The sequence below is a fragment of the Abramis brama genome (assembly GCF_963993115.1).
Source record: "Abramis brama genome assembly, chromosome: 5".
Lineage (NCBI taxonomy): Eukaryota > Metazoa > Chordata > Actinopteri > Cypriniformes > Leuciscidae > Abramis > Abramis brama.
Window position 1 is genome coordinate 42869753 of NC_139967.1, and position 25993 is coordinate 42895745.

At 38.6% G+C, this 25993-nt stretch overlaps 3 protein-coding genes across 4 annotated transcripts in view; 1 reads left to right on the forward strand and 2 right to left on the reverse strand.

Annotated features, from left to right (window-relative positions):
- Positions 1-979: 979 nt before the first annotated feature.
- On the reverse strand, positions 980-10556 carry gas2l2 (growth arrest specific 2 like 2; the record flags this gene model as incomplete). The annotated part of the gene is made up of 6 exons (XM_084115901.1): positions 980-2749; positions 5233-5491; positions 6437-6533; positions 6757-6864; positions 7581-7810; positions 10205-10556. The coding sequence occupies 6 exons, from the start codon at positions 10554-10556 to the stop codon at positions 1105-1107; spliced, it is 2691 nt and encodes an 896-aa protein (XP_083972027.1). The 3' UTR covers positions 980-1104.
- Positions 10557-11781: 1225 nt separating this feature from the next.
- Positions 11782-17025, reverse strand: LOC311082935 (protein FAM98A). Its single transcript, XM_084114123.1, has 8 exons — positions 16904-17025; positions 16699-16805; positions 16314-16436; positions 15957-16222; positions 14065-14145; positions 13864-13980; positions 13637-13780; positions 11782-12225 (listed from the first exon to the last, which is right to left on the reverse strand). The coding sequence occupies exons 1-8, from the start codon at positions 16945-16947 to the stop codon at positions 12067-12069; spliced, it is 1041 nt and encodes a 346-aa protein (XP_083970249.1). The 5' UTR covers positions 16948-17025; the 3' UTR covers positions 11782-12066.
- Positions 17026-17712: 687 nt separating this feature from the next.
- Positions 17713-25993, forward strand: part of hnrnpul1l (heterogeneous nuclear ribonucleoprotein U-like 1 like) — a 34100-nt gene continuing 25819 nt past the window's right edge. For both annotated transcript variants that reach the window (XM_084115829.1, XM_084115830.1), the window contains exons 1-2: positions 17713-17820; positions 18247-18504. In XM_084115829.1, coding sequence (XP_083971955.1) covers positions 18288-18504 — 217 coding nt within the window. In that variant the 5' untranslated portion in view covers positions 17713-17820; positions 18247-18287. The remainder of the gene's footprint in view (positions 17821-18246; positions 18505-25993) is intronic.

The window sequence follows — 25993 nt, forward strand, 5'->3', positions numbered from 1 at the left end:
AGAAATGGTAGCGGAATGCTTGGAGGAGCTGAAATGAATAAACAGCGAACAGGGACAAATTCTTGTACAGTCATGACATATTTACAGCATGTTACAAAATGTAAAAATATACAAATTCGAATCTGTACAGACAGACATTCATGATGTGACAAACATTCACATGGCTCAGATGTCAGTGTATCAGTTTTTATTAAATGGGGAAAGTTTCACCACTTGAACACCTGATTGTATGGAAGAATAACATCTGATCCGTCAAGTCTGCAGGCCCATGACTGCCCGAGCGTGACATTGAGGAGAAATGCTCATTTTAAAAGGATATAAATTCAGACAATCTACGTTGAAAACCTTAATCTAAAGTCAAACCCAAAATATATTTTAAAGAGCTCAGAATGTAGCATAGTTTAACCAAAAACGAAAATTCTGTCATCATTTACTCACCCTTTTGTCACTCCAAACCTGTATGACATTATTTCTTCTGTGGAACACAAAAGGGAGATATTTTGGGAAAAAGTCTTGGGGTTATTTTGTCTATACAATGAATTCAGTAAGCTCCAGTGTTGTTTTGGACCCCATTGACTTTCATGGTATGGACAAAAACAGATTAAACATCTTATTTTGGGTAGCCTGGAAATCCAGACCTAAATCTAAAAGATTAATGGTCTGGCGTCGACTAATGAAAATTGCCCAGCTTGAGGGGCGGCACCAAGCATGCATTTGAAAATCTCACTGCACGAAACTGGACAAATTCATTAGTTAGACCCTAAAGAGTAAAGCAAAACAACAAAAATCCCTTACAATATTTGACAGAACCAACATGGCATTGCTATGGCATTAAAACTATAGTTGTCAATTAGTTTTTTATACAGTAAATGCATGTAGTGTACATTAAAAATATATATATAAACAATCAACAAACCACCAAAGTATCTCATTTAGGTTAATGTGACTTTAAGTGCTGTGCTTTTTGAAAAGGATGTTGAAGGCTTTCCGAAAAAATGCACTTTTGAATAGCAAGTAAAATAGTTCCTGACTAACATATGGCTTGTTTGAATTGTCAGTCAAATTTTCAGTAAACTCCAAAATTACAAATTTCTGAGTTGTTGATTAAACCCAGGTTTCCAGATCTTGATCTCCATGTGGTTCCTTGTTTGCTCTTTGGCACTTTGTTGCACTCGGTATTGGGACCTGGGATTCTGGTTTAGCCCAAGTGTTTCCTCGAGAGTTGTCTGTGCCGAAAGGCCCATGTGGGGAATCGTTCCCTCTCTGGTTTTGAGAGTTGGCATCTTTGCAGTTTGTTCTTTTGTAGAAAACTGGTTTTGGGATCTTTGAAGGCTTTCGGTCGGACCTGTGGTCACGTCTTGGTCGCACACAGGGTTTTAGTTTCAGCTTGAAGATGGATGGCACTCTCTCTGGCTTCCTTAAGGATCTTCTTTGTTTGATTGAACAACTCCTCTGCTTTTTTACATGCTCAGTTCCTAAATTTGATACTTTGCCAGGGGGAATTTTGGTCTCAACATTTGAGTTGTCAACTGGCACTTTAACAAGTTCAGCAGTCTCCTTTGAATCCATACTGGATGCCAATGAGGACCAAGAACTGGTCATACAAGGTTTAGAGACCTTAAGGTGATGTGCGGTAGTGTGGTCTTCCACCACCTTGCCTCTGAGACCCTTAGGAAGAGTGTTCATCCACTTCTCAACTGACACCTTCTCCATCTTCCTTTGGCCACCAGAGAGTTCAGCCATGACTGCATCAAAAGCCCTGTTTCCACTGTCGGGTGTTGCCCGATCAAGACTTGCTGATCTGTGTGAGGCTTTACAGTGGTCAGATGGAATCTCTCTCGAATTCTTAGGAGTCTCGTGATGCTTCTCATCAGAGCTAGTGCTGGTTTCTGTGTCGATGCTTAGCTGCTGTAGATTGCACAAGATTTCCTCCTCTAGGCTCTTGTAGAGGATGGCTTCTTGAGAAGGGCTGAGAGGAGGAGGAGTGAAGAGATATCTTGTCTCACTTCCTCCCTCTTCAACCCCTAAAGACTTCTGAAACTGCACAATGTTCGGCACGTGTAGAGCTAAGTGCTGTACCTTCTTGCTGGCTGATCTATCTGCTCTTTGTTCAAGTTGGCCTTTCTCAGTTAAATCCAGAATATTTTTCGGTTTACCAGGTGACTCTTCTTGAGAGATCTTAGCTGGTGTTCTAGGTCTGGTGTGTTGTGCTTCTGAGATGGCCCCTGTTATACCTTTAAAAGGAGAAAAGTTGCGGATGAAATGTACGCTCTTTTTGGGACCCCCATTGCCCTCTGGCTCATGAATAGTGATGTTCGGAGGTTTGGAACATAAATGTGTGTTTCTGTGAAAACTCTGGAAGGTCCTTCCTGGACTTTCTTTCATGTCAGAGACAAGGTACACTCTGTCCTCGTTCTCTCGTCCTTTTACTCCAATGGTGGAATTTTGTCTCAGTTTGGAAACAAACTGCGATTTGGTCCAGGTTTGACCCAGATTCTTCTCAGGCGCTTGCTGGCGTTGGATCTGATTGGTGTTTCTCTGAAGGACTAGAGGTGTTTGAGGACGCTGTATCTCAGGTTGTGGTGTGGTTGGATGATGGGTGGCCCGAGGAAGACTGCTTGTCAGGCGAGGTGTTGGTGACGTCCGTGTTGCATTTCTGCCTGTCCTACTGGAGGAGTTTGTTTTCAAGCTATCTTTTCTGTCAGCACAATTGTACACTCGAGATGGAGTACTCGGTCTCTCACTTGATCTAAAACGAAGAAGAAAAAACACCCACACATAGCCTTGTTAGGGTCAGTGAGTCTGTGGTTCCTCAACAGCTGTTAAAAGTATCATGTATTTAGGGACACCAATATACATGATTAAGCATATGGTAATGCAAACTCCATTTTATCATATCAGAAGGGATTTGTTCAAATGGACACTTCATGGACATACATTAAAACAACCTATTTTGCAGACCCACTTTCAGTTTATGGCCTCATTTACACCAGGCATTGGCATGTGTTTATCTGCGTTTTCACATTTTGAGGTGGTCTGGGACTGATTTCGACCACATTTAATTAGGATGCAAATGCAAATGAGTTTTTGTTATTGGCATTCAGTTATTGTCATTAGCCTTTTCTTTTTCTTTTGCTGCTTTTATTCTGAAAAAGAGACCAGACACTGCAGCATTTGCTAATACACTAAGCATTTGCTTACCTGATTTACTCAACAATAACCAATGAAAGAAATTACAGAAAACCTTTGGAGTTATCTATCAACATTTTTTTTTTATTCAGTAAATGAATGCAAATACTCATAATATGTAAGTGAGTGGTGATTTGCATTTTGCACTTAAGTAGATTGCATCTATATGCAGTCACACTGGCGATTTATTGGAATGAACGTGTAAATCAATGCAATCTGGATGAATATAATTTCAGATAATAATCACAGTGATACAGTCTGTCATTAGTGATTATGGTTGCAGACTACTGATTAAAAATAACTTTCTAAAACCCTCATATTAGATAAGATATGAGTTATTTTCCCAAAAATGGAAATTCTATCATGATTTACTCACCCATATGTTGCTCACACTCTCATTCATCTTTGAAACACAAAATTAAGATATTTTTAATAAAATCTGAACAATTTCAGTCCCTCCATTGACAGCTAAGCAACTGCCACTTTAATGCTTCAAAAAGTTCATAAAGAGATCGTAAAACTAATCCATATGAATTGAGTGGTTTTGTCAAAATTTTCTGAAGAGACTCGATCGCTTTATATGATGAACAGATTGAATTTAGGCTTTTATTCACATATAAACATTCATCAACGCACACATCAGTTGTGGTAAATGGAAGCTCAAGCATGTTTGCTTGGCGGGCGAGAACCAATGAGATTCATTCTCCTGTTACACAGCACGTTTGAGCTACCGCAAGAACCAATGAGACTTATTCTTGCGCATCAAGCAGGTTCGGTTGAACTTCTGTTTATCCTCGCTGATCAATGTTTAAATGTGATTAAACACCTAAATTAAATAGGTTTATCATATAAAGCGATCAAGTCTCTGCAGAAAAATTGTACTAAACCGCTCAATTCATATTAGTTTTTCAATCTCTTATGAACTTGTTAAAGCATCAAAGTGGTTGTTGCGAAGCTGTCAATGGAGAGTACAGAACTGGGTCAGATTTTATTAAAAATATCTTAATTTGTGTTCCAAAGATGAAAGAATGTTTTACAGGTTTGGAACAACATGAGGATGGGTAATTAATGACAGAATTTTCATTTTTGAGTGAACTAACCTTTTAAAAGTTTTTAAAAGTAATTAACCCACAAAAGTCAAGGCACTCATTTCTTGAAAAAAGGATGAAGGTTAATTACCATTGCTCTCTCCTTTTGTTATTCTACTCATTTTATTACAACAATTAAATAGCCAACATGGGATCATTAAATGTGTATAATAGAGACTATAACTCTACTGTAATAGAGTAATAATAATATGAGATAATAGCCTCTGTAATTACATCTTTGGACATTACTAATGAGATGTCATGATGAAGTGGAACAAGTTTGTTTCTTAGTGACTATATAATAGCTGAAGGAGCAAGCTCAGTGTGTGTTTTTTTTTTTTTTTTCGTGTTTTTTTAATATCACAGTCTCTGTCTCTCTCGATGTCTTGCACACAAACTCATGTTTATGCCTCTGGGTGCTGTTATTGTCTGGGTCTCAGACAACAAGTAAAGTGTCTGTGAAAATCCAAGGGTTTAAGTGGATTTCTATCTTCCTGTCAGCCAGCTCTTTGGCTGCCTCAGAGAAAGATTTTTAATTAGACCAATCACCTTCCAACAAGTTCTGACTGATACTGTATATAGAAGACAAAATCCATCCAATCGATTTAACAGAAGTAACGACAGATCTTTTCTTATGCATTGTGACGTACATACTAGTGAATCAGATAATCGGGATAATCTATTTAACGGTTGTTGATTGGATAGAGGCAGATCTGAATACGAGCTTGCAGTCGATGGTAAGAAAGGGGTTATAATATACAGATGATATGATTGGAAAAGTCGCGCTTACGTTTAAATTAAACATGCACGAATGATCATTCACAATATTATCAATAATATGCATTTAGGAAATAGATTGGGTGAATTTAAATTTCATGCCAACTTCAAAATCAATCAAAACGTAATGGTTAAATAGTTATTTAGGTACTACTTAGCAAACCAACTGGACACTTACTTGTTGGGAGAGGGGCTGTTTCTCCGGCGGGTGGGCTGATGTTCAGGGTCAGGGGAACAGGAGGAGCGTGGAGGAGAGGGCCGTCCTCTCTGGGCTCTGTATGGGGCTGAAGGGGTCCAGACAGCTGGCTGAAGAGGGGACTGAGTTCGACTCAGCATAAGAGTGGTCTGAGGAGCACACTGGGCATCAGGTCGTGGTGTGGTCAACCGCTCTTTGATCTCATGGACTGGAGTAGCTGGACGTGCGGTCAACTTATGGACTGATATGTATGTGTGAGAGAGAAATAAAAGAGGTTTTCCAGGAAATACTGAGCCAATTCCTTAAAGTGCCCCCATTATGCTTTTTTTGGATATTACCTTTCATGTAGAGTGCTATATCGCTGTTTGTGAATATAAAAGGTCTGCAAAGTTTCAAAGATCAAAGTGCATAACAAATGGAGTCATTGTCTCCTAAAAGCAAGAACTAATTCTGAACTGCCTGAAATGAGTCGTCAGTAAGTCCAGTCTTACTTCCTACATAGGTTTGTAACAAATTTGGATGATATCAGCCTATGGACTTCATTGGTAGCCTGCAAACAACATCTACTTTGATAGTTGTAGCTGAGGCCTGGAAGAGTTTGGCTTGGGTTGAGAAGATGCTGTTTTCTGTGTTCACTTCCATTTTTTCACTTCCAAATAATAGCGTTTTATTTACGTCACACACTGTAAGCAGTAGACCAATCACAACAGACTGGGTCATCTGACCAATCAGAGCAGAGGAAGAGAGAAAAAAGGGGTTAAGAGAATCCTTGATCAAACCGTTTCAGATACTGAGGTGATGCTGCAATGTATATTATGAGAAAATGAAAGTGTTTTTTGACCTTGGATGCATGTAAACCTATTGTAGAAGACTTCCGAAACAAACTTAAGAGTCGATAAAATAGCATAATAGGGGCACTTTAAATAAGTTATTTTAATAAACTACAGTAAAGGTGTTGAGATGTGATGAAATATTAGTAAAGATTATACAAACATTAACCCACTAAGGCATAATCCCACTACAATGTCTCATAATGTACTTCATAATGCCAAAGCAATCTTAAAGTGATAGTTCACACAAAAATGTCTGGGTTGAGAATGATCAACTACCACAAACCTTTCACTGTTTATATAATTTTTGATGCTAATTTTTGAAGGTAGCTGTAGGTGTGTATTTGTGAGCATACTGAGAGAAGTGCAGCGGCAGGGATCATGTTTGTCGAGATAGTGCTCCAGGGTGTCCCATCCTCCGCCCACTCGCACCATAACATGATTCCTCAAAATCTACACACACACACACACGCACACACACACACACGTCTTAATAAAAATGTATGAGCATGTTCATGTCTCATGTTGTCATATCAGCAAAACATATACTTTTTGCATTTATGCTCAACAAAGCTACTGAGGCAGTAAAATACAAATTTTAATGACTATAATAGATCAACATTTTCCAGCATAGACAGGCAGTAATACGAGTAGTGCTTAGAAAACTTTTATATACCCGAACAAATATGAGAGTGTTGGAGTCTCCAACCCTGTATTTGCCCTCTGATACCTTCACCATGGGGAACTGGGATGGACAAGTGCATCGGCTAATCAGAAACTGGACCTGCACACACACACACACAAACACAAAAACGTTATTGTATTCTAAGCAGATGTAACCTGTCACTTTGAAAGCCTTCATACATCAGTAAGGAGAGGACCCACAAATCAAAATGACAGGCTAATCCAAAGTTCTCCTTTTTTCCTATCCTGCAAATCATTTTAAATGCTAAAAAGAGGCATGAATCTTATAGGTACAGATGGATGTTCAGCTTTGACCCTTTGAGTGTCCTAGTTTCCAAGGCATCCTCTTGAATGCCACATCAGTTGGATAACTGTGGGGTTCGTGCATCAGGTGGTGTAGTGGTTAAAGCCTAAAGCTTGGTGACTAGAAGGTTGGTGGTTCAATCACTGGAAGGAGCAAGCCATGAGCCACCAACATTACAAAGCTTTAGATTAAAGTATCTGCTAATTGACTCTGCTAATTTTATGCTGTGCTCAATTGTTGTCAAACATGTTACAATGCAAAAATATTAAAGTTGCTATTTTTCTTTTCATCATGCAGTTTTTGATTTCATTTGAATTTGCAGTGGAATACGAAATAAGTTCTTGACAGGTTTTGTGAGATTCACCTAAAGGGATTATTAAGATTAAGACTGCAATGAATGTCATTTTGATCCACATTTTATGCAAAAATTGCTTCATTTAGATTCAATTCTTAATTAAAATCCAATGCCCTCAGCACATCAGTAAACATGAATTTGATCTTTGTTGCGGCACCATCTCATCCAGGTTCTGGATGTTTATCAAGCGCCTCTGTGGTTTGGGCTGAGCAGGCAAGTCCTCCATCTCCTCACGAATCTCCTCCTCGATCTCCTGCTCCAGCTGAATGAGGACCGGTGAAGCCATGCCGAAACGAGAGGCCCGTCTGGCCACCTCAAGAAGACACAGCACAAAATTCTTCTCATTCTTACGCAGGACAAGGTCGTCTGTCTCGAACATCAGTACATCTGCAGTAGGGGTAGAGTTTTAAGACAGTAACAGAAAACAGAACTGGAATTATAAGATTTTTTTTTTTTTTTGAAATAAAAGGCATTTTGATTATGTTGCGCTGATCTATATAACAGATATCTTGGACTTTTACTGACAACTTGTAAGATGCAACAACAAGCAAAAGCAAAGTTTCAGTTACTGATGTCATCTATCTATAAATTACAGAAACGTCTGTCTGTCTGTCTGTGTGTCTGTCTGTCTGTGTGTGTGTGTGTGTGTGTGTGTATGTCTGTTACTCGCATATCTCTCGAACCATTAGTCCGATGGATTTCAAACTCGCCAGATGTCTCGCTACGGGCACGAGTAAGTGCAGTGCCAAGTTTGTCACGTTGTTTGGATGAGAAATGCAAAAGATATCGTTAAATATATCATTTTTAGAAGGTTGTGGTTTAAAAATAAACATTCTGACATAAACACTCAGTCAGCTACACTGTTTACTTCTGAATATTATAGTTTGGTTCCAGAACGTGATAAATCCATTTTGATTAATTTGAGTAAAAATGTGTTTTCTTTACCAAGAAAGTGGCAAGATGAAAACCACTATTTTCTGTTTCAAACTTTCACATAGCATCTTTAAGTTATAATAACATAAAAAATTCAAATCCAGATTTGGATTTTCAAAGATCTATTATAAAAACGGATTATTTTTCCCCAAAAATGCAAAAAATTCATGACACTTTTTTTCAAAATGCTATCATATTGAAACTTGAAATCAGCCATCACTAAAAAATATCTCCTGAACTTTTTTGACGGCGATCAGCTCACAAAAACAGATTTTGCACGGGCACTTTGCACTGCTCCCTGAATCGACGCGCTTATTCATTTGTGGATGTTAACTGAATCTGTAAGTCAGCTATGCTGTTTACTTCTGAATATTATATTTCATTCTGGTGCGCTTAAAGTTATCGCTACTGTGTAATAGTAGCCTATGCTATTCACCAACTAAACATATCCTATTCAATGTGTTCACAGTCTCTTTCACGGGCATCATTTGTAGTAGCCTATTCACAAACTGTTTGCTCAAGCGTAGCGTTTTCTCTGAGTTCACTGTGTGCTTTCTACCATGCACAAATAAAAATGTCACTGAACCTTTGCTGTGTAATTGTAACAACATTTTGCACTAGCACTTAGAAGGTTGTGGTATTCATAAACACTCAGTCAGCTACACTGTTTACTTCTGAATATTATAGTTTATTCACAGCCATCATTTGTAGTAACCTAGCCTGCTCCCTGAATTCAATGCGTTCACAGTCTCTTTCACGGGCACCAAACCAACAATTACTAAAAACACACACAAAAACTGATTTTGCACGGGCATTTTGCACTAGTTATACAAATTCACTATTCAATTCTAATTCATTCCACTAGCAAAATATCTGTTTAGATATAGTATAGACTAGATTAATTGTATGGAAAGAAGAACAGTGTTGGGGGTAACGCATTACAATTAACATGAGTTACATAATCAGATTACTTTTTTCAAGTAACAAGTAATATATTATTTTTACATTTACAACAAAATATCTGAGTTACTCTCTCAAATAAGTCCCCTCTCCTGTCCCCATGTTGAGAGAAATCAGGAGAAAATATAGAGTTGTTGTGTGAATAAAAACAGTAAAATTAAATATGTTAAATAACACAAAAATACTTGGTGTATTTAATGTTACTTTATTAACCAATGTCTTTGCTGCTGACCTTTAATAATTCAATTAAACCATACCATTAAGCAAAAATGACTTGTTAAACATATATATATTATATAATTTGTCATTTATAATTTGCATTTCACTGTGAAAGGCCCTTTACGTTTTCCAAAAATATAACGTTTGTTTGTTTTTAATAAGAAACAAACAAAGCAAGCCCAGGCAAGAAAAAGCAACGTACGTAACACATTACTTTCCATAAAAAGTAACTAAGGCAATTTGTTTCTTTTTAGGAGTAACACAATATTGTAACGCATTACATTTAAAAGTAAAAGTACATTACTTTCCCCAATATTGAAGAAGAAGAATTCGATTGGTCATGTGATCTCCATAAGGCTGCGGTAAAGCCTAACTGTTATGACTGGAGTCTTCCTCTCATGTGAGTATACATGATTTTAAAGATATTTATCGAATTTACTATTAACTTTCATGTGTAAAACCTTGGGAAAGACTATATTTGAGCAAACAGCCCAACACTTGACAAGCTTTGCGACTGTAGTGAGCTCACAGCACTCTCTAGAGGTAAAAGTTTGAATCGCAAACAAGTGATTTTCTATTAAGCGGTTTTTATGTGATAAAGTGATAATTCTTAATTCAACAAATATAAAAAGTCACATATAACGTTACATGTAAAATTATAAAACGTACCTGAAATGCTCATCTCTTTTCGACACCAGTTGATGAAATTCGTCACATTATCCCGGGCCAGGAATGTTGTTGGATGTGCAGAGCTGATGAAAGTGACTCCAGAAGCGGGTAGTTGGATCTCAGTGGTTCCGCTCTTCTTCAGAAACTCATCCGCCACTCGGGTCACGTTATTAGCGTGAGCACACAGAAGTGCACCTGTTTCCAACACCTCCAAAATATTATTTACGTCAATATCCACGTTGTATAAATCTCCCAGCCATTCTGCCAGGTCTTCTTTCATGGCATAGAGATATTCCTCGCCGGATTTAAAAGGCTTGATGCTTTGATTGGATGCATGCTGAATTCCAGACATGGCTTGGATTGAATCAAATCAGTTTAATAGACTCAATCTAAATAATTCAGTTATTATAAGGGGAAAAATATGACTCGCATAAAAATAAACGGTCGCATTAGCAGCATAGTGTGACAACGAAACAGTATAAAAGTTCGACTCCAAACACATATTTTCCGTCCTAAACTTAGTGTAAATATAAGTGCATGAAATGAAACGTTGTGCAGTGTTGTGTTGCAAAGTTTCAGCGCTTTTTAAATGTTGTCAGGGTGTGTGAGCGCGGAATCGTCCTTGGTTACCAGATAGCGTCTTAATCCAAACACTCCAGTTAACCATTTACCGCCCACAAGTTCAACTCCTTACGGCAAACACATGAATAATGAACACCAAAGTACTGAGGAATATTATAACAATAACATAAATATTTTTTTTAAACTATCCCTAAGTGTTACTTTGTTTAAAGTCAACATTAAATAAAAAATTAACAATTATTTTTATATGGAATACTGCAGCATTTATAATAAATGATTTATCCGTGCACATCATCGTTATTTTTTTTTTTTTTAAATAATAATATCATAATCTTTAATAACAAAATTTCTAAATAACTTCCCCTCCCTCTTCTCTTATCTGATGACGTTCTACTGGGACTAGGGCAGGACAACCTGTCACTCACATCATGACATCACAGCAATAGCAAACCATAACCATCAAATCAATTCCTGATGGACAAACTCAGGTCCCGCCCTACATTTCTACTTGTTCGAGAAGCCGTTTCACTTGGATATATGTCCCAGTAGGGTAGAAAAAACTATCGCAACTTGTGTTTCATGCCAACTTGCGAAAAACTCCCTTTAGCTTTGTGAGATAAAACTGCAAAAGGGTAGTTTTTACAGTTTATAAAACCATTTCCAACATAAAGAGTAGAATAGGTTAAAGGGTTAGTTCACCCAAAAATATATTAATTTATTCACCCTCATGTCGTTTCAAACCCGTAAGACTTTCATTCATCTTTGGAACACAAATGAAGATCTTTCTATTCCATTCATAACAACACATATTTTCACACGCATGTACTCAATTAAATCTCAAATTAGGTCTTAAAAAATTATATTAAATATTACTAAAAACAAGAAGAATGTTGGTAGATTTCATTGAATGAACTGTCACTGACAAATGCAGATGTAAAAAAAATAAACGATGACATGCAAAACTAATGAGGGAAAAAAAGAGTTTAAAGAGAAAATTTTGTTTTTAAGGAAACATAATTGCCTTTAATAATATCATATATCTTGATTGTGAAAATAAAATACAGCTTGTAGCAATTCATATTTATACATTTCATTGAAATGAACTTTTTGTTTTCAAATTAAATTTGTGCATTAAGTGCTCTGAAACATTAAATAAGGATTATTTTTTTAATCTATAAGCATAGTCCATAATCATTCATGTTAAGGAGAAATATTGCTTAAAAATAAGCTCTTAGAGTTGGGTTGTGTTAGTTACAAAACTAGCACTAAAAAACAAACCACTAATTTTCTTTATTTTTCTTCTTCTTTCCTGAATATTCTCGCCTTCTCTTTCTATACTGACCACCACCTCCTCCCTCACTGCGGCCAGTGAAGCTGGGCATCGGTGGCTCAATCTCTCCTGGACGTCCCCCTCTGTCTGGGACACTGCCCATTAGTACCTGCAGAAACAAATGTTTTGCATAAATTGTTCTTAAAGTGCAAGTTCGCTGACTTTCAACCAGCTATGTATTGTTACAATGTCGGAGGGGGTATATGGAAATGAACAATGTGTACTCTCTCTGCGTCTGACCTGGACTGAGAATTCAATCATGTTTATTTGCCAGCAAAAGTCCGCCAGATGACACAAAATGCATAATTCAGACTTTTGACAGCTCCAGGGCTTTTGTGAAAACCACAGATTGTACTTTTGCATTTTTGTAAACACGGACAGTCAGATTGACAGAGGGTTACTAGCAGGGCTGCTGTCACTGTAAGACCCGACGCGCAGACCCATTATACTGTTACACATGCCTTTTCTTTCTCAACTGTTTACGTTCACTTAAAACACAACTGACTGTGTTTACATGAATACTCGCCAAGACTGGCATTTTGACATTTTTATGTGTGTATTTGACTGTTTAAGCGCAATAAGCAGTGAAAAATAACTCAATTTAGTTCTGAGAGGTGGCTTTATGTGCGCACACTTTGAGTGTGAGCACAAAATCTGCAGTATTGAGTAAAATTATGCACAATCCCATGCCAATATTCAAGCCCTGTAACAGAAACAATATTTCAATGAATCAATGAAAAATTGATATATTAAAATTCAACCCGCCAAAGTGGCTAGTAGGAGTGACTGCGCTACACGCCACTGCTGGCGGGTGTTAATGTCAAGCCCTGGTTATTAACAAAGCAGATATGGTAAGTTTAGGTTAATTGCCAAGTCTTAACCCCACCCCACACCTAATCCTAATCATAACCAGACTGGGGAATGAGGGGAGTTACACCAGTATGTGACAGTGTTTTGCTTCACTGTTGGACAGAAGGTACTCCCCGTTCATTTTCTTCCTTATTAACTGACGAAATGTCAGTTTCTGTCAGTTTTTTCCCCTTCCTTTGGCCAAAAACTACAAACACAGAGGTTTTTCAGATTTTTCGTTGCAGTGTTTACCATTATTTGCTGCCATTAGCCACTGCCTACAATGCGCTGGACCCTTCATTCACTAGAAACCGAAAATAACTCACTCCCGCTAAATCTTTACTCTTTGAATTCTTGCACACGGCAACAATACAAGTTGACAAGTTTGCTAAGAAGTATTTCCTGCTCAAGCAAGGTATTTGACTCTGGTCAAGCCTATCCAATAGGAGAAGACTAGGAGTGGCCTTGGTTGGCTACATCGATTTCAAAAATGTTTCCGCCTTTCTACCGCATAGGCAGCCAAACTTTATTGAAAGCCCATTTTGCCAGTGGTGAATTACCCCTTTATATCTTTTATTATGTAATTTCCCTCACTAAATTAAATGCACTCAATGCTAGAGAGAAAAGTGAATTATTGTTACTATTAGAAGCAAAACTTTGGTGAAGGGCACCTTGTGAACAGCTGTTGAAGGCCCTGCTTTAACTGGCCTAATGCGAGACTCGTCCTCTCTGGTCGCCAACAGCATAGCAATGGAGACGAACGACTCAGGAGAAGGTGAAAAGGGGGCCATGGAAGAAAGCACAGCACTGCGTTCCTTGAAAGAAAAGGGATAATTTGCTCTGTGAAAAAAATCTTTCAATACATACTTGAAGGTTTGCAAAAACTAAATCTTAGTACCTTTCCCCTCTCTCCCCAAGCAAAGGATTGTAGTGTGACATAAAAGCGCTTGATAATCATTTGGCGCCGACACTCATAATCCTTACAGAGAGCTCTGTTGATGTCATCAATCTTTTTCTAAGAGTGAAAAACATTATTGTGAAAATATTTGTTATGGAATAGAGTTCTGAAATAGGCCAAATGTAACTTTGTAATACATACCCATTGCGCAGAGTTCAGACTGGTATTCAGTAACGCTTCTGGAAATTCACCTTCTGGAAGTGATGTCAGCCGTGACTCCACCTGAATGAATGAAGAGAGTATTATGTTAAAAAATTTAAATATCTATGGAACTTTTCAATTTTAAAAAAAGGATTTTTATTGTGGAAAAAGGTTCTTTAGATTATTCAAATGTTTTTCAAACTAAGAAAAAATATTTTTTTTCTTTTAAAGTCACCATGAAATCAAAAACTTTTTATGGAATATTGTCATATTTTTTAGATAGGATTTATCATGCATATCATTCTTTTTTTTAAATTCATGTGCCCTCATAATCTTTAATCAAAATAACTTCCCCTCCCTCTTCTCTTCTCTGATGACGTGTTTACTGACGCGAGGGCGGGACAATCTGTCACTCACATGAGATCAACCAATTAGCAAACAACAACCATCCAATCAATACCTGATGGACGAAATCAAGTCCTGCCCTACTTTTTTTTTCTCGTTCGAAAAGGCGTTTCACTCTGATATACGTAATAATAGGGAAGAAAAGTCTTCACAACTTTCATTACATGCCAACTTAAAGAACTGAAATGGTTCACTGAAATGTTCTGTGGGGATCCTAAAGGGTTAGGCCTAATTCACCCAAAAATGAAAATTCTGTCATTAATTACTCACCCTCATGTCATTCCAAACCAGTAAGAATTTTGTTGATCTTCAGAACACAAATGAAGATCTTTTCTGTCCCTCCATTGACAGATACGCAACTACCACTTTGACGCTTCAAAAAGTTAATTAAGAGATTGTAAAACTAATCCATATGAATTGAGCGGCTTAGTCCGAATTATCTAAAGAGACTCGATCGCTTTATATGATGAACAGATTTAATTTAGGCTTTTATTCACATTTAAACATTGATCAGCGAACATAAACAGAGGCTCAGCCGAACGTGCTTGACACTCGAGAACAAACCTCATTGGTTCTTGCTGAAGCTCAAACGTGCTGCGTAACACGAGAATGAACCTCATTGGTTCTCGCACGTCAAGCGAACATGCTTGAGCTTCTGTTTACCACAACTGATGTGTGAGTTGATGAATGTTTACATGGGAATAAAAGCCTAAAAAGTGATCGAGTCTCTTCAGAAAATTTGGACTAAACCGCTCAATTCATGTGGTTTCGTTTTACAATCTCTTTATGAACTTTTTAAATCGTCAAAGTGGTAGTTGCGTAGCTGTCAATGGAGGGACAGAGAGCTCTCAGATTTCATTAAAAAGATCTTCATTTGTGTTCCGAAGATGAACGAAAGTCGAACGAGTTTGGAACGACACGAGAGTGAGTAATTAATGACAGAATTTTAATTTTTTAAAGGGGTGGTTGATTATGATTTCACTTTTCTAACTTTAGTTAGTGTGTAATGTTGCTGTTTGAGCATAAACAACATCTGCAAAGTTACAATGCTCAAAGTTCAAAGCAAAGGGAGATCGTTTTTTAAGGACTACAACTAATGGCTGGTAGGGACTACACAAGCTTCCTCCCGGGTTAGTGACATCACCAACCCTAAAATTTACATAAACCCCGCCCCCGGAACACGATTTATAGATTATCAAGACAGAATATGCTAATCAATGACTAGAAGAGAACTACACATAAGCTACATAAATTCATCAACTAACCATTCAGAAACGTCCTGTTGCATTCTACATGTCACTTCTTCTTGAGTCTCTCCATCATTCTCTGAATCCGGTTTGAACATAAAAGGCTAACAGTTTTTGATACCACCCCTTTAAGTGAACTAACCCTTTAAAAGGTTTCTTGTGAAAACCCCCGTTTGGAACATATATTTTTAAGAGTGTACCAAGTAATTACTAGACATTCAGTGGTGATCTGTTTCCTACCTCTGCACAGGCATCACTCATCTGAGAAGATGTTTCTAAGCCAAGAGTCTGGAACAGCTCTGCCAGACCCTTATTTACTTCTTGCCAATTAGTTTTATCCTCTTCCACTTGACTGGTTTCCTGATGCTCATCTTCATTGCCCATAGTAAGACTCTCCCGTTTTCTTTGCTCTTTGCCATTTGTCTCACAATTCTGATCTGCATCTTCTGGATGACTCTCTCTGTACGTCAGCATACGGGCTGCCATCAACTCTGACACCAAATACTCTGTGAATTGAAAGATAATATGCACAGTAGCTCTTCACAGAAAATCTTAAAAATGCACAAATTGAGAACATCCATCACCTCCCTACCGTACCAGTCACTCTGAACAACAGAAGTGGGCAAAGGTTCTCTGATATAAGAGCATTTTGAGGACAGGACATCTCCTTCAGCATCTCCCTCAACTCCCCGACCAGAACTGCACCACCAACTCTCCGTGCTGAAGCACAGTTACATTTTATGCATAATATCAGCAAAAAAAAAAAAAAAAAGGATGGTTAAACAAAGTTGTGCAAAATGTTGTCTTATAGGCAGGAAAACGTTTTCATTTTTAATCCCAGGCCTAGAATTAAAGCTAAATTTACATCATTATTAGATTTAAAAGTGCAGGTCTAATCATTTAAATATGCTACGTGCAAAACAAACGACTAAAAAAGCAAATGGATGGAAAGCTTGTATAGGACTTGTCTGGGTTGGGTTACCTGGAGCATCGGGAAAACTTTCTCTTAGTTCTGAGACCAACCAGGTGAGCAAAGGGCAAGGCAATTCATCACATTTGCATTTCTTCAAGCACTCTCTGCTCTTATACCTGTGCAATATAACAACGAAACAGCTGTGATTGTTATTATCTTGACAAGAATAAATAAAAAAAAATTATATCGCCGTTTTTTTGTGTGTGTTACTCACCCAAGAGCTTTAATTAAAGCGATTGCACCAGTATCTCTCTCCATAGTGTACTTCCTTATTCAGCATTGACGACTGTTATTGTAAAACAAGACAGTAGAAGTCGCTCTCTGCAGATAACCTATTGCTAGACAAAAATAATCGATCGAATTTGATTCAATCGTTCTAATCACTAAACGGACAGATTCCTTTGGTTCTAAACTTATCAACAAGATAAGAAACATAGCAAAGATTGGTCTTGCTTATTAGACACACGCGGATCTATCGTCTTGACTCTTTATTTGCTCGCAAATTAAAAAAAACGTAAAATATAAAGTATAAAAACAAATACAAGTAGAGACGTCTCTTTTCGTAATAAATTAAAATTATATTTATTAAATATTATAAACATTTAAAGTGCCATTTATTTTGGCACTTATCCTAGTTTATGGTTATTGTAACTGGGACAAAACATAATATATTTAACTCAAAGGTTTTATTTTATTTGAGCAAAATTTTATCTACATGCATTTCTCCCATTCCTTTGTTCTCTGTGAATTATAAAAAGTAACGTTACTTAAAAAATATATTGAAGTCCCAGAATAAAAAGGCTTAGATTTAGTCCCAGAATAAAAAGGAAATTTATTGTATTTGACACGTTTACATTGTTTTTATATGAATGTGAAACATAGACTGTAACAAAGAAAGAAAGACATGAACATTAATGTCGACATGAAACGGAAGTTTACGGAGATGGTTGCGTATGACAAATATGATTGGCTAAACGGGCCTCAGACAGACAGCAGCTTTAGCCAATCAGCTTCAGGGACGGAGATCACTCAGACTCTCGCGAGGCGGAGGAAGTGGGCTACCACGGTCACCCTCCATTTTTGATACAACCGTAACGACAATTTGCTTGAGAGGGAAACTGACAGATAAAGGTAAATATTTGGTTTTCTGCAAACACGAGGAAGTATTTATGTTCTGTTTGTGGCTTAAACTGGAATGTGGTGATTTTAGAGTATGCATGTGAAGCTGGTGGATTTTGCGCGCAAATTATTTGACTGCATAGTTCGCTAGTTACCACTAATGCTAAGTGTGCGTTAAGTCAATGGCTACGGTAAACCACGTTACTACATTGTTTTGACACTTAAACAAATGGATTTGGTATGTGCATGGTGTTGTATTTAATGTACTAATGCCTCAACACTAAATACAATTCAGTGAAATTCTATTTTGGCTGCAAAGACCTTTGCCTCTGTTAGCCAGTTAGCTTGCGGGCTAATATTTTAGCGATTGTGAAGATGATCCGCTGAGCGCGTACAGTAACCAATCAATGACTCGGGTTTGTTTACTCTGATCTACAGGCGCACAGTTTGGAATAAACTGCTGTAGGGGTGCATGAACAATGAGCGGGCTTAATGTTAAAAAGCTCAAAGTCAATGAGCTGAAAGAAGAGCTCCAGCGACGAGGCCTGGACACTCGCGGGCTGAAGGCGGACCTGGCGGACAGATTGCAGGCGGCACTGGAGGCCGAGGCGGCGGGCGATGCTCCATCGGGCGAGCAGGAGCAGGACTTCGAGGCTGGCGGGGAGCCTGGAGAGGAGAATGATGATCAGGAGGAAGGTAATACTTGGGTTTATGTTTATGATTTGACCTGGCTATGTTCTGAGGCAGTAATCCAGGTTGTTGTTGCAAATGGAGATGTGCTTCACAGAGATTAGGAGAGATTATTATTTATAAGGGACCGCCTGGCAGCGTGTATAACCACCATAGGGGGTTAAGCTTTTGATGTAGGACTGTGAAATGAAGCAAGCACTGGTTGATATTTTTAAATTTAACGTTAGGGGAAGTGTTTCCATTTGTGCAAAATATATTTTACAGCCAGGTCTGGAAAAATCTTGTAGTAAATAATGATTAAATTCTTTTAGTAAGAACTTTAAAAAAAATCATGGATATGTAATGAGAATTTCTCTCTCTTTCTCTGTTATTTATATATCTATATATATATATATATATATATATATATATATATATATATATATATATATACACATACACATATTAGTATTAACACTGTAATTACACTGTAATAAGGACACCTTAAACCTTCCTTTTAGTGAATACATTCTCTTAAAATAATTTAATAATACTTAAATTCCTTGAGTAATTCTGAATAAATACAACATTGATGGTAATTTGTTGTTGAAGACATTAATGCAACAAAAAATTTAAAACTGTTATTTCCTAGCCTGGAAAAAGCTTTCTGTAAAAAAAGACGACCCATTAAAAAACAGGGGTTTCGTTTTACAAATAACGTGGAGACATTTGGATTCGTGCCAAAGGGAGAGGTAGGCTATGTGAGACCAACACAGTCTCGGTTTCAGTTTCGCTTTAAATGAATTTGTTTTGGCTCTGCGTTTATGTAGCTACTTATATTTTTCATTCTTGCTCTGTTCTGAATACCATTCAATCACCTATAAGCTATGTGTTTATAGTGTTTAGAATGTTTGTAAACATTTCAATTTATTTACCAGTATTTTACATTATTTCTGAATGTAATAATAATATGCAACTAGATGCAAAAGTTCGTCGAGACAAACTTTAAGTTGGCTTGAGAAAGTTTGGACCAGAAAGTTTGAAGAAGTTTAAATTAGTTTAAAGTTTAAAGTAGTTTAAAGTTTAAATTAGTTTAAAGTTTAAAGTAGTTTAAAGTTTAAATTAGTTTGAAGTTTAAAGTAGTTTAAAGTTTAAATTAGTTTGAAGTTTAAATTAGCTTAAAGTTTAAATTAGTTTAAAGTTTAATGTAGTTTAAAGTTTAAATTAGTTTGAAGTTTAAAGTAGTTTAAAGTTTAAATTAGTTTAAACTTTAAAGTAGTTTAAAGTTAAAAAGTTGTTGGGGGTTTTCTAGTGGGTTGCTAAGGTGTTCTGGGTGGTTGCTAGGCGGTTGCTAGGGTGTTCTGGGTGGTTGCTATGGTTTTGCTAGGTGGTTGCTAAGGTATTTTGGGTGGTTGCTAGGGTGTTGCTAGGCAGTTGCTAGGGTGTTCTGGGTGGTTGCTATGGTGTTGCTAGGTGGTTGCTAGGGTATTCTGGTTGGTTGCTAGGCGGTTGCTAGGGTGTTCTGGGTGGTTGCTAGGGTGTTGTTAGGTGGTTGCTAAGGTATTTTGGGTGGTTGCTAGGGTGTTACTAGGCGGTTTCTAGGGTGTTCTGTGTGGTTGCTATGCTGTTGCTAGGTGGTTGCTAGGGTATTCTGGTTGGTTGCTAGGCGGTTGCTAGGGTGTTGCTAAGTGGTTGCTAGGGTATTTTGGGTGGTTGCTATGGTGTTGCTAGGCGGTTGCTAGGGTGTTTTGGGTGGTTGCTAGGTGGTTGCTAGGGTGTTCTGGGTGGTTGCTATGCTGTTGCTAGGCGGTTACTAGGGTATTCTGAGTGGTTGCTAGGCGGTTGCTAGGGTGTTTGGGTGGTTGCTATGGTGTTGCTAGGCGGTTGCTAGGGTGTTCTGGGTGGTTGCTATGCTGTTGCTAGGCGGTTGCTAGGGTATTCTGGGTGGTTGCTATGCTGTTGCTAGGCGGTTGCTAGGGTATTCTGGGTGGTTGCTAGGCGGTTGCTAGGGTGTTTTGGGTGGTTGCTATGGTGTTGCTAGGCGGTTGCTAGGGTGTTCTGGGTGGTTGCTAGGGTGTTGCTAGGCGGTTGCTAGGGTGTTCTGGGTGGTTGCTATGGTGTTGCTAGGTGGTTGCTAGGGTATTCTGGTTGGTTGCTAGGGTGTTCTGGGTGGTTGCTATGGTATTGCTAGGCGGTTGCTAGGGTATTCTGGGTGGTTGCTATGCTGTTGCTAGGCGGTTGCTAGGGTGTTCTGGGTGGTTGCTATGGTGATGCTAGGCGGTTGCTAGGGTATTCTGGGTGGTTGCTATGGTGTTGCTAGGCCGTTGATAGGGTATTCTGAGTGGTTGCTAGGCGGTTGCTAGGGTGTTCTGGGTGGTTGCTATGGAGTTGCTAGGCGGTTGCTAAGGTATTCTGGGTGGTTGCTAGGCAGTTGCTAGGGTGTTCTGGGCGGTTGCTATGGTGTTGCTAGGTGGTTGGTAGTTGTCACAGATGGTTACTATGGAGTATTTATAGAGTTCATAGCATGATCTTGGCATGATATAGCACTTAACTAATCGCTATTAGCATGTAGCTATTCACTGCTAGCATGTGTAGCATGTTGGAAGTGCTGTTTGCTAGCATGAGTCAAAAGAGCCAAACCTCATCTCTATACGATGTTCTGATACAGAGATATAGGTCTTGCAAAACGGTTGCTAGGGTACTCAAGTTTGGTTGCTATGGAGTTGCTTGGGAGCTGGGAGCTTTAAACTTAAGAAGTTTAAAGTGGTTTGAAGTTTAAAGTAGTTTACGAGTTTTTGAGTTTATAAGTTTAAATGAGTTTAGAGTGTGTGTGTGTGTGTGTGTGTGTGTGTGTGTTCACACACACACACACACACACACACACACACACACACTCAGAGTTTATGAGTTTATGAGTTTAGAGTTTATAAGTGTATAAATTGATGAGTTTATAAGTATAAGAGTTTTTGAGTTTAGAGTTTATAAGTTTTAAATGAGTTTAGAGTTTATAAGTTTTAATGAGTTTAGAGTTTATAAGTTTAAATGAGTTTAAGAGTTCAGAGTTTATTAATTTATGAGTTTAAGAGTTCATAAGTCTATGAATTCATGAGTTTATAAGTTAATTAGTTTATAAGTGTATGAGTTTAGAGTGCATTAGTTTAAATGAGTCTCAATGGCTCATATAGTATATAGAACGGCAGTTTGGTTTAGTCTTCAAGGTGTTTAGATTTAAATTTTGTCAGTTTGAATTTTTTAGAACTCCCCAATGTAAGTCAATGGGAGTTTTTGAATGAGTTTTTTCGAGTTTTGATCGTCATTTTTAGGAAAACCGTAAGTCCGATCAGTCTGAAAAGATATAGCACACCGAGTCAGATCAGTTTGAGCGTCTGAGCCGAATTTGGAGTATGTGGAGTTAAAGCTCTAGGAGGAGTTTGAGTTGTAAATTTTTACGGTCAGAAGAATAATAATAATAATAATAACTAGATGCAAAAGTTCGTCGAGACAAACTTTAAGTTGGCTTGAGAAAGTTTGGACCAGAAAGATTGAAGAAGTTTAAAATAGTTTGGAGTTTAAATTAGTTTAAAGTTTAAAGTAGTTTAAAGTTTAAATTAGTTTGAAGTTTAAAGTAGTTTGAAGTTTAAATTAGCTTAAAGTTTAAATTAGTTTAAATTAGTTTAAAGTTTAATGTAGTTTAAAGTTTAAATTAGTTTGAAGTTTAAATTAGCTTAAAGTTTAAATTAGTTTGAAGTTTAAAGTAGTTTAAAGTTAAAAAGTTGTTGGGGGTTATCTAGTGGGTTGCTAAGGTGTTTTGGTTGTTGCTAGGTGGTTGCTTGTGTTTTCTGGGTGGTTGCTAGGGTGTTGCTAAGCGGTTGCTAGGGTATTTTTGGTGGTTGCTAGGGTGTTGCTAGGAAGTTGCTAAGGTATGTTGGTGGTTGCTAGGCGGTTGCTAGGGTGTTCTGGGTGGTTGCTATGGTGTTGCTAGGCGGTTGCTAAGGTATTTTGGGTGGTTGCTAGGGTGTTCTGGGTGGTTGCTAGGGTGTTGCTAGGCAGTTGCTAGGGTGTTTTGGGTGGTTGCTAGGCGGTTGCTAGGGTGTTCTGGGTGGTTGCTATGCTGTTGCTAGGCGGTTGCTAGGGTATTCTGGGTGGTTGCTAGGCGGTTGCTAGGGTGTTTTGGGTGGTTGCTATGGTGTTGCTAGGCGGTTGCTAGGGTGTTCTGGGTGGTTGCTAGGCGGTTGCTAGGGTGTTTTGGGTGGTTGCTATGGTGTTGCTAGGCGGTTGCTAGGGTGTTCTGGGTGGTTGCTAGGCGGTTGCTAGGGTGTTTTGGGTGGTTGCTATGGTGTTGCTAGGCGGTTGCTAGGGTGTTCTGGGTGGTTGCTAGGGTGTCTTGGGTGGTTGCTAGGCGGTTGCTAGGGTGTTTTGGGTGGTTGCTAGGCGGTTGCTAGGGTGTTCTGGGTGGTTGCTAGACGGTTGCTAGGGTATTCTGGGTGGTTGCTATGGTATTGCTAGGCGGTTGCTAGGGTATTCTGGGTGGTTTCTATGCTGTTGCTAGGCGGTTGCTAGGGTGTTCTGGGTGGTTGCTATGGTGTTGCTAGGCGGTTGCTAGGGTATTCTGGGTGGTTGCTATGGTGTTGCTAGGCCGTTGATAGGGTATTCTGAGTGGTTGCTAGGCGGTTGCTAAGGTATTCTGGGCGGTTGCTAGGCAGTTGCTAGGGTGTTCTGGGTGGTTGCTATGGTGTTGCTAGGTGGTTGGTAGTTGTCACAGATGGTTACTATGGAGTATTTATAGAGTTCATAGCATGATCTTGGCATGATATAGCACTTAACTAATCGCTATTAGCATGTAGCTATTCACTGCTAGCATGTGTAGCATGTTGGAAGTGCTGTTTGCTAGCATGAGTCAAAAGAGCCAAACCTCATCTCTATACGATGTTCTGATACAGAGATATAGGTCTTGCAAAACGGTTGCTAGGGTACTCAAGTTTGGTTGCTATGGAGTTGCTTGGGAGCTGGGAGCTTTAAACTTAAGAAGTTTAAAGTGGTTTGAAGTTTAAAGTAGTTTACGAGTTTTTGAGTTTTGAGTTTATGTTTAAATGAGTTTAGAGTGTGTGTGTGTGTGTGTGTGTGTGTGTGTTCACACACACACACACACACACACACACACACACACACACACACACACACACACACTCAGAGTTTATGAGTTTAGAGTTTATAAGTGTATAAATTGATGAGTTTATAAGTATAAGAGTTTTTGAGTTTAGATTTTATAAGTTTTAATGAGTTTAGAGTTTATAAGTTTAAATGAGTTTAAGAGTTCAGAGTTTATTAATTTATGAGTTTAAGAGTTCATAAGTCTATGAATTCATGAGTTTATAAGTTAATTAGTTTATAAGTGTATGAGTTTATAGTGCATTAGTTTAAATGAGTCTCAATGGCTCATATAGTATATAGAACGGCAGTTTGGTTTAGTCTTCAAGGTGTTTAGATTTAAATTTTGTCAGTTTGAATTTTTTAGAACTCCCCAATGTAAGTCAATGGGAGTTTTTGAATGAGTTTTTTCGAGTTTTGATCGTCATTTTTAGGAAAACCGTAAGTCCGATCAGTCTGAAAAGATATAGCACACCGAGTCAGATCAGTTTGAGTGTCTGAGCCGAATTTGGAGTATGTGGAGTTAAAGCTCTAGGAGGAGTTTGAGTTGTAAATTTTTACGGTCAGAAGAATAATAATAACTAGATGCAAAAGTTCGTCGAGACAAACTTTAAGTTGGCTTGAGAAAGTTTGGACCAGAAAGATTGAAGAAGTTTAAAATAGTTTGGAGTTTAAATTAGTTTAAAGTTTAAAGTAGTTTAAAGTTTAAATTAGTTTGAAGTTTAAAGTAGTTTGAAGTTTAAATTAGCTTAAAGTTTAAATTAGTTTAAATTAGTTTAAAGTTTAATGTAGTTTAAAGTTTAAATTAGTTTGAAGTTTAAATTAGCTTAAAGTTTAAATTAGTTTGAAGTTTAAAGTAGTTTAAAGTTAAAAAGTTGTTGGGGGTTATCTAGTGGGTTGCTAAGGTGTTTTGGTTGTTGCTAGGTGGTTGCTTGTGTTTTCTGGGTGGTTGCTAGGGTGTTGCTAAGCGGTTGCTAGGGTATTTTTGGTGGTTGCTAGGGTGTTGCTAGGAAGTTGCTAAGGTATGTTGGTGGTTGCTAGGCGGTTGCTAGGGTGTTCTGGGTGGTTGCTATGGTGTTGCTAGGCGGTTGCTAAGGTATTTTGGGTGGTTGCTAGGGTGTTCTGGGTGGTTGCTAGGGTGTTGCTAGGCAGTTGCTAGGGTGTTTTGGGTGGTTGCTAGGCGGTTGCTAGGGTGTTCTGGGTGGTTGCTATGCTGTTGCTAGGCGGTTGCTAGGGTATTCTGGGTGGTTGCTAGGCGGTTGCTAGGGTGTTTTGGGTGGTTGCTATGGTGTTGCTAGGCGGTTGCTAGGGTGTTCTGGGTGGTTGCTAGGCGGTTGCTAGGGTGTTTTGGGTGGTTGCTATGGTGTTGCTAGGCGGTTGCTAGGGTGTTCTGGGTGGTTGCTAGGCGGTTGCTAGGGTGTTTTGGGTGGTTGCTATGGTGTTGCTAGGCGGTTGCTAGGGTGTTCTGGGTGGTTGCTAGGGTGTCTTGGGTGGTTGCTAGGCGGTTGCTAGGGTGTTTTGGGTGGTTGCTAGGCGGTTGCTAGGGTGTTCTGGGTGGTTGCTAGACGGTTGCTAGGGTATTCTGGGTGGTTGCTATGGTATTGCTAGGCGGTTGCTAGGGTATTCTGGGTGGTTTCTATGCTGTTGCTAGGCGGTTGCTAGGGTGTTCTGGGTGGTTGCTATGGTGTTGCTAGGCGGTTGCTAGGGTATTCTGGGTGGTTGCTATGGTGTTGCTAGGCCGTTGATAGGGTATTCTGAGTGGTTGCTAGGCGGTTGCTAAGGTATTCTGGGCGGTTGCTAGGCAGTTGCTAGGGTGTTCTGGGTGGTTGCTATGGTGTTGCTAGGTGGTTGGTAGTTGTCACAGATGGTTACTATGGAGTATTTATAGAGTTCATAGCATGATCTTGGCATGATATAGCACTTAACTAATCGCTATTAGCATGTAGCTATTCACTGCTAGCATGTGTAGCATGTTGGAAGTGCTGTTTGCTAGCATGAGTCAAAAGAGCCAAACCTCATCTCTATACGATGTTCTGATACAGAGATATAGGTCTTGCAAAACGGTTGCTAGGGTACTCAAGTTTGGTTGCTATGGAGTTGCTTGGGAGCTGGGAGCTTTAAACTTAAGAAGTTTAAAGTGGTTTGAAGTTTAAAGTAGTTTACGAGTTTTTGAGTTTTGAGTTTATGTTTAAATGAGTTTAGAGTGTGTGTGTGTGTGTGTGTGTGTGTGTGTTCACACACACACACACACACACACACACACACACACACACACACACACACACACACTCAGAGTTTATGAGTTTAGAGTTTATAAGTGTATAAATTGATGAGTTTATAAGTATAAGAGTTTTTGAGTTTAGATTTT

What these genes read in the sequence shown, in the direction of transcription:
- LOC311082935 (XM_084114123.1), bottom strand. Translation starts at nt 16,947, where the DNA reads ATGGAGAGAGATACTGGTGCAATCGCTTTAATTAAAGCTCTTGG. An exon ending in AAGTTTTCCCGATGCTCCAG is followed by an intron (nt 16,437 to 16,698) that starts GTAACCCAACCC and finishes ACTGTGCTTCAG; the next exon opens with CACGGAGAGTTGGTGGTGCA. An exon ending in TCTGTTGTTCAGAGTGACTG is followed by an intron (nt 16,223 to 16,313) that starts GTACGGTAGGGA and finishes TTCAATTCACAG; the next exon opens with AGTATTTGGTGTCAGAGTTG.